Source organism: Olea europaea, unplaced genomic scaffold (assembly GCF_002742605.1).
Source record: "Olea europaea var. sylvestris unplaced genomic scaffold, O_europaea_v1 scaffold1618, whole genome shotgun sequence".
NCBI classification, from domain to species: domain Eukaryota; kingdom Viridiplantae; phylum Streptophyta; class Magnoliopsida; order Lamiales; family Oleaceae; genus Olea; species Olea europaea.
Genome location: NW_019233817.1, coordinates 23,408 through 32,508, shown reverse-complemented (window position 1 = coordinate 32,508; position 9,101 = coordinate 23,408). Strand labels below are relative to the sequence as shown.

The 9,101-nt window shown below is 32.0% G+C and overlaps 1 protein-coding gene across 1 annotated transcript; it reads left to right on the top strand.

Annotated features, from left to right (window-relative positions):
- The first annotated feature begins 475 nt into the window (after positions 1–475).
- Positions 476–2,897, top strand: LOC111377177 (40S ribosomal protein S26-1-like). The gene is made up of 5 exons (XM_023000231.1): positions 476–555; positions 679–771; positions 1,618–1,702; positions 1,817–1,950; positions 2,583–2,897. Exons 1-5 carry the CDS (start codon positions 553–555, stop codon positions 2,646–2,648), a joined length of 381 nt encoding a protein of 126 aa, XP_022855999.1. The 5' UTR covers positions 476–552; the 3' UTR covers positions 2,649–2,897.
- Positions 2,898–9,101: the final 6,204 nt, after the last annotated feature.

Here is a 9,101-nt window from a genome sequence, read left to right as displayed (position 1 = left end):
TAGGTTTATATTGAAAGATGGCTCTATAGAAGTTCAAATTGGTGAATGTCCTCCCACGTAATTTGATATATGTGCAAAGGCAATTCGATCATAATTTGTTTAAGTATATTTAACACTTGTTTGGTAATGACTTAAATTCAGATCTTAATCTAAATCTAAATCTAAATTAATAATTAATTTTAATCACATATTTTATGAGGTTTACAATTTTCAACTATGCATTTCATTAATTTTTATGAAAATCTACTAAAAAATTGATTTTAATACCCACCAAACTTTGGCTTGAGTGAAGGAAACGCTAAACATGACAACTTTAGTATATGGGCCAATATCACCAGAGTGTTTTATGTGGGCCAATACCTGGACCTGAAGCCCAACCCAAATTATTTATTGCCAAGCCCAATGGGCTCCGCAACACGAGGGCGACTAGGGCTTCAGAATAAAGCCCTATATAAATTATCAAAAACCATTCCTTTACCATCCTAATACCAAACCCTAAACGTTAGCTGCTTGCAGAGCCGTTTGCTCCCAGAGTGCAATACCAAACCAACGATGGTAAAATTTTTCTCTAAAATCTCATTCATGGAGTCTTTATTGATCATATGTTCATTTTTGTAATATATTTACTTCGTGATTTCATTTTTATAGTTTATTATGCTTTGTTTTTTGAAATTATAGACGTTCAAGAGAAGGAATGGAGGGAGGAACAAGCATGGCCGTGGGCATGTCAATTTCATCCGCTGCTCCAACTGCGGCAAGTGCTGCCCGAAGGTGCTTTTATTTTAAATTGATTTTGTATAAATGTTCTGTTTGTGTAGAAATATTGTAGCCGCATCGGATAATTTTAGGTAGTTTAGCATAGATCTGTAAGTGCCGGTGGATCTGGTTGTATGTAGTTTCCTTCGTGCTATTTGAAAGAAACTGCGGCTAATGTTAAATCTTTAGAGGGAAAGATTGTCTAAATGATGAATACCTTATCATGAGGGTGCTTGGCTGGTGGTTGCTTTTATTCAGTGTTTGTTAATTGTACTTTGTAGTTCCTAATTATCTAATGCAGAATAAAACTTTACTCTGAATGAATTGCAAAACTTCGTCTTTGTATCTACTTTCAATCCAATAAGTGTTTATATGATATTGGAATGTATTTTAAGGCCCACTGCAGATATTTGAATAATTGGCTGGTGGTTTTGTGTGCTAATATGTACATGTCTTGTACACGTTATGGAATGCCTGCTGAAATAAATGATGGAAGAAACACAGTATAGAAATGTCTGCGTTTTGGACTTGGTTGTGTTCATATCATGCTTCTGCTTGTTAATGGAAATACATAGATATGTATCATTTATAGATTCTCCATACAGGTGCAGTCAAACAATGTTGTTGTTGCCTTCTATTTGATTAAAGAACATTGGAGTCACTGTAATTTTGATGAGAGATTTACTCCCTCAAATCTAGTGCCAGAGGGTTTTTGAGTTATTGAAGGATCTGGTTTTTATACAATTGTCTGATTTTTTTTATTTCCAAAAAGGTGGACTTCATTTGTAAGATTTTTTTTTTTATTGCTAAAAAGGTTGGAATGTGTTTCTGATTCATCAAATGATTTTGTAACTTTCCTAGGACAAAGCAATCAAGAGATTTCTGGTAAGGAACATTGTTGAGCAAGCTGCCGTAAGGGATGTCCAGGAAGCTTGTGCTTTTGATAGTAAGTTGTTTAGTGGATTTAACTTATTAGTATACGCTGTTACTTATATAAAATTACAAGAAACAACTCTTTAATAATTATAAACTAATTAATGTTTTTGTTGTTAAAATTAAGTGTACACCCTTCCCAAGCTTTACGTGAAGATGCAGTACTGTGTCTCATGTGCCATTCACTCCAAAGTTGTCAGGGTGCGCTCACGTACTGATAGGAGGAACCGTGAGCCTCCACAGCGATTCAGGCGCCCAAGGGTTAGTGATTCCATCTCTAGTTTCCCTATTAGCTTTTGATCTGTTATTTTCTGTTTGTTAGAGTTGTTTTTGCTCTTTGCATACATTAACGTGCTACAGTTTTTATTGGTGGCTTTGTACAAATTTGTAATACAACTTCTGAGGGCATTTGTAACAAATTATAGAAGCAAAGAATTTATGTTAGAAAGGACTGAGAACTCTGAGATGTAATTTTTCAATGGGACTAAATTATGTGTCTATACACTTTAGTATGGCTTTCAAAGCTCCACACAGTGTATTGAGGAAACCTTTGGAACTAAGGGTTTTAGTCCCATGGAGTGACATCTGTTATGACTTGGAAATGGTTTAACCCTTCCATCCTAACAAACGCTACCCTGTACCAAACTCCTACCTTCAGATTAGGGTGGGGTGGGTTGGTTCAACTTCAATATATAATATTCCACTTTTGGTTGACTACCCTATCAATTTACTTCTGGAAAGTGGAGGTTTCTGTGCCCATTTTTATTTTTCCATATCTGTTCAAATCTCATTTTTCATCTCAGCTGTTGGTGACATTTTGTTCCACTGTTTATATCTCAATAGTGTGGCTTCCATTCTTCCACAAGCCTGACTTTTCCTCTCTAATTTTTCAGGATGATCACCCAAAGGCTGGTCAAGCACCGCGCCCAGGTGGACCACCAACTGCTGCCCGCACTTAAAATCTTCTTGATACTGCTCAATTATTAGGCTTCGGAGCTTAGTTTTTCTCGAGTATTAGTTATGGGATTTTATATGTCATGCTGCCGTGGTGCCTCCTGGTTTTGACCTTTATTATCTGAATTAGTTTTATTATATTGGAACAATGTGCTTGTTTAATGTACTACAGATGTTATGGATTATGCAAAAATTTCTCGGTTCCGTTTTTAAACTATATATTTTGTATGCCAAAGAATATTTATAATGTTTCATCTAATTCTGAAAACAGGAAGAATTGCAGCTGGGTTTCCAAACATTTTAAAATACTGCAGGGTATATTCGAACTTTTCGTTTTTGCAATTGGGGTCCCAAACTTTTGATAACCATGGCAGATGGAGGATACCTGGATGGAATCTATCTAGGGTAGCTCTATTTTCATCCACATTTTTTATAAGTATATCTCACTCTAAGTTCATCCCTAATAAATTTTTAAAATTTTAAAAAAATACTATTTGCACTCACGTTATATTGCAATTTTATCCTTACTAAATTCGTTTATTTGAAAAACATTTATCCACATTTAAGAAATACTATTTGCATTCATGTTAATAATGTAACTCTTTTACATTTGCAGATGGGGGATTTGTTTAAAAAGCCTAGTCAACTATAATGTTTGGTAAAATAGGCTATGGTGAATACTTTTTGGTTAACTAGCCTTTAGTTTATTTTATTATGTGTTAAAAGTCTTAAACACCTTTCATTTGAAATATTCAAAATATCCAATCTGAAACAAAAATTTACCAAATTTCCCAAACTTAAATGCCCATTTTCATTCAATCTTTTCTTGCACATTTTAAAACCAATGGGAAAAATGGCATACTGCCTTTTTAAACGATTGAACGCCGTTTTAACTAATTTCACGTTTGCATCATTTTATATTTCTTCATATCCACGTAAAAATTAATTAAAACAAGTTTTAAGTATATTTCGAGTGCTATTGAGTGTCCATGATCCAAAACAACGTGCTATCATCATAAACCATTTGAGGGCGTTTTAACTAAAGTAAACAATTTTTCACTAATTTATAGTGAAATTGAGACTCCATAATCCAAAATGTAATGCTGCCATTTTAAATGATTGGGTGTCGTTTCAACTAATTTCACATCCGTCTCACTTTATTTTCACTCGTATGCACATGACAATGAACGAATTAAAGTTTTCATTACATTTGAACCCAAGTAACGATATAAAGTTCACAGGATATTGATCACTACTATTGTTCTGTGAATAAACTGAACTGGATATAACTACGAACGTAAATAAGTTAATTTCGATTATATTCTAATTATGAGATAAGATATTTAATAAATTATCTCGTTTAACTTGTACATGTTTTTTAAGATATTCCAAGTCTAATCGACTTGTTTTATAGTGATATCAAGGCCCCATCATCCAGAATAACATGATGTCTTTAAAAGGCTAAATAATTTAAATTCCAATTATGAGATAAAATACTTTACAAATTAGCTCATTTAAATTGTGTAAGTCTTATATGATATTCCAAGACATGATTGATTCGTTTTGGAGTGAAATCGAGACCCTATAATAAAAAATGTCATGATGCCGTTTTAAATGATTGGGTGTCATTTCTACTAATTTTGTATCCGTTTCACTTTATTTTCACTTATATGCATATGAAAATGAATGAATGGAGGTTTTCATTATATTTGTTTTGAGTATTGACATAAAGTTCACGCGATAATGACCAACACTATTGTTCTACGAGTAAACTGTATTAAATTTAACTATGAACGAAAGTATGTAAATTCCATTATATTCTAATTATGAGATAAGATATTCAACAAGTTGGCTCGTTTAACTTGTATAAGTTGTTTAAAATGTTCCAAGTCTTATCGACTTGTTTTAGAGTGAAATCCAAGCCCGTGATCCAAAACAGTATGATATTAATGAAAAGTTAGGTATTGTTTCAACTATTTTTGTATTCATTTCACTTTATGTTCACTCGTATCCATATGAAATGAACGGATGGAAGTTTTTACTACATTTGGATATCGAAAACCCGCAATCTAAAACGCTACCATTTTAAACTATTGAGTGTCATTCCAACTAATTTCATATTTGCTTCACTTTATTTTCACACGTATGCATATGACAATGAGCGAGTGGAAGTTTTCTATACATTTGGACCTGAGTATAAATATAAAGTTCACGCGATAGTGACCAACAATATTGTTTCATAAAAAAATTATACTAAACTTTACTGCAAATGAAGATAAAGAACTCCAATTCCGAAGTTAGTTCGTTTAACTTGTAAAAGTCTTTCTTTTGGATTATTCATGTCTATAACCACTTCAAAATTTAAGAATGAAAGTTTCAACTACATTTCAACATTAGCGTCGACGCATTGATTAAAACTATAGCAAGTCATTCTATAATCTGATTGGAAACTACACTACACTTAACAATAAAGAAAAACGTAAGTAACAAGTATAGTATGCAACACATAGCACGTGCAGTAGTTCAATGTGTATAGGTCATGTATGATATTTCAAACACTATTTTACTAGTTTCAGAGTGAAATCGATACCTCGTGACTCAAAAATGCATCTGGTCATTTAAAACGTACGAGTGATGTTTCTACTCATTTTGTGTTCATTTTGATTTATTCACGCCCATAACCACTTGAAAGTTTAAGGATAAAAGTTTGAACTACATTTTGTTGACACATTGCTTCAAACTATAGTGAGTCACTTTATAATTAGTTGGAAACTATATTACACTAAACTTAATAATAAAGAAAAACATAAGTCACAAGTATGGTATGCAAAACATCGCATGTGTAGTCGTTCAATATATACAAGACATGTATAATGTCTCAAACACTGTTTTACTAGTTTCGAAATGAAATCGATATCTTGTTACCCAAAATAACATATGATCGTTTTAAACGTATGGTTATCGTTTATGGTATAGGGTTTAGGGTGTATGGTTTAAATGTGTGGTTGTGTTTAATTTTTCAATATTTATAGCCTTGGATGATATTCCAAACATTGTTTTACTAATTTTGGAGTGAAATTGGGAACCTTTGACTCAAAACAACATACTATCATTTTACTCATAGGGATGCCATTTAGGGTATAGGGTATAAAAAAATATTGAACGTGTAACATTCAACATCTATAAGTGAAATCTGAACCCACTACCCAGAACGACATGTGATCGTTTCACAAGTATGACTGCAGTTTAGGGTATACAAAATATAGCACGTTTCGTACTAAAATCAACCTGTCACCTCAAATGCACGTGAACATTTTAGTCGTATGACTGCATTTTTTTCTAGTTCAATGTTCATTTCACATCATTTTTTCTCATTCAACCCGAACAAGTTATTTATGACGTAAAATGGCATGATGTCATTTTAGATGGTTGTGTCTTTTCAACTATTTTTATATTCGTTTAACTTTATATTTACTCGTATCCATATGACATGAACAAATGCATATTTTTACTACATTTGAATACCAAGGTCGATATGAAAGTTCACACGATTATGAATCAAATACAAAGTAGACGTAAAAAAAGTTGACTTCTATCAACATGAGAGGGAAAAAAGACAAGTAAAGTTGAATTCCATCAACTTGAAATTGTGATGGTTTTTGATACATTTTGATGGTTTTGACAAATTGTTATGTATGGATAGGCACTTTTGATGGATATATTGATGTAATTATTAAATTTAATATTTAAATTGTGTTGTTTTCTAATAAATTTTAATGGTTCTGTTTGTTCAAGTTTTGTATGATGTTCGAAACACTATTTTACTAGTTTTGAAGTGAAATCGAGACTTCCTAAAATAAAACGGCATGTTATCGTTTTATACATAGGGATGCCATTTAGGAGGCAGAGTTTACAAAAACATAGCACTGTAATGTACAAGTGAAATCGAGAACCTGTTACCCAAAACACGTTATCATTTTACAAGTATGACTGTCGTTTAGGTATACAAAACACAACATGTTCCAATATTTGTTTAGTAGTGAAATCGAGACCCATCGTGAGAAAATTACACTAGACTTTACTGCAAAAGATGATAAGGAACTAAAATTCCATTATATTTTATTATGAGTTAAGATACTCAATAAATTAGCTTTTTTAACTTGTAAAAGTCTTTCTTGTCATTTCAAAACGATTAAGTGCCATTTCTTCTAATACCATGTCTATTTCTCTTTATTTTCACCTGTATTCACATGAAAATAAATGAATGCAAGTTTTCGTTGCATTTGGAATGAAATTGAGATATTGTAAACCCATACGACATTTTGTCATTTTAAATAGCTGGGTGTCATTTCAACTAAATCCTTGTCCGTTTCACTTTATGTTCACACATATCTTTATAAAAAAAATGAAATCAATTATTTCCTATGTTTGAACATGTGTGAGTAACAACACACTTGTCTCTTGAGTAACTACACTACACTAAGTACAAAATTAACTCAAACTCTAATAACTGTAAATAAAAATTATAATTTGTGGATGACAATAACTAAAAAGTAAAAAGCAAATTGTCTGATTGTTGAATTTTCATTTTGAAAGTTTCGTTAACTAATGTGGAAAGTATTGGAGTGAAAATGATAATTTATTCTTGTTAATCTCATTAAAATGGTAGGGTGCCGTTTTCAAAACCACGTAAACGGCATGGTATCATTTTCCCTTGCATGCATAATGAAGTTGCCTATTGCCACCTGATATATCTTAGAAACAACTTCACTTCTGCCAAATATGAATAGAGATACAGAACGTCATCATTTTTCTAACACAATACAATAAACATCATATTTATAAAAGGATAAGATCACTTTTGCATTGCTAGATTTTCTTAAAATAATGGCATGAAAATGTATAAGCAAAAGTAACAACATTTTCTATTTCTAAACTGTGAGTCTTCATTCTTAATTTACAGCATCAAAGACAAACCACAACCTTCAAATTAGCAAAAACAAAAGATAAATCTAAATAAACATAAAAACAAAATGTCAGTATCATAGTACCAACTGCAAAGTTAACCAAGGATCTAATCCACTAAAACATGTAAACCTCTGAATAATTAAACTAGAATATTAGTTATAGAAGAGAAAGCTAAGACATAAAAGAATCACAGAGTGACAAAAAAATATTGAAATCCCAAAAAGGTCTTATCTCTCCTAAACATCAAAACACTAGAAAAATGTTTACAAAATCCTTTCTCGAAAAATGAGGTTGAACTAGGGACTTACTGGCTTAGTATTCAATACGGTGTACCAAAAAATAAAGATTGCTAAGATAATCTTACCATTAATATGACACATACAATTAACTTCATGGCCATTGCATAATTCCAGATGTCCAACAACTCTGAACCACCAACCTGTGATATTTTCATAAGAAATCAATGTTTCATTAATGGTTACATTTGGGATGTCTCATTGTGAAATACTTTAAAGAGATTTCTCATGGAACTGAAAAGGATTTTTAGGTTGACAATTGACTTAAATTTGTGGTTTAAAAGTCTTTATTTTCTTTCAAGGAAAATAAATGTTATGATGTAAAAATATGTCATAGAAACTCTTTCTCTTTTCTCCACTGAATCATATGGCTTAAGATCATCTAAACAATCAGAAATATGAAGAACATTTGTAGGAGTATCAACTGCTGGTGGCCTTAATCTATTACATTCTATATTTTCCTCTATCATCTGCTTTCCTTGCATCGAATGACTACAAAATTTATTGGAACTTCATAAGATTGTGGCATTTCTTAATCATTTGATCATCAAAAATAGAGGTGCAAATCACTGTTTAGAACACAAAGAAAACTGCAAAAGAAGACGTGCCACAAAGTTGTCAGCTTTGGAATCATAGCAAACTTTAGCATCATAACATGAAGATAAATCAATATGCCCATTCCGCCCTTTAAAATATTAAGTCGAGTGCTTGGCACACAATATTAGCTAGTTTTAAAGAGTCAAACAATCATACACACATTGAGAAAATTACCTCGCGATTATACACCTGAGCTGGGAACTAAAATTTTCTGATTTCAAGAGCCATATAGCAAGACATGATTGAATTTTCTTGTTTAGAACTTCTTGACTTGCTATCTCCCACCTCCATCTTTCATCTATTCAGAACAAGATTAATAATAAAACATGAAAAAACTCTGAAATGGGCTTTTGTACATTGTAGGACCACCAATTATTCTTAAATCATTCTGGCATTCCTATTCTGTATATGAAGCACCACCAACTAGTCTTTCCCATTTTTGATTCATATATTCTTCTATAAATGATCACTTTTACACTTTTCTCTCAAATTCTTACACACTTCTGCCATACTACACATCCCAGTAGGTGAAAGATTTTCAAGAATGTATATTGCTTTTCACTACGTAAACAAATCAAAACGCTACGTCCTCAAAAG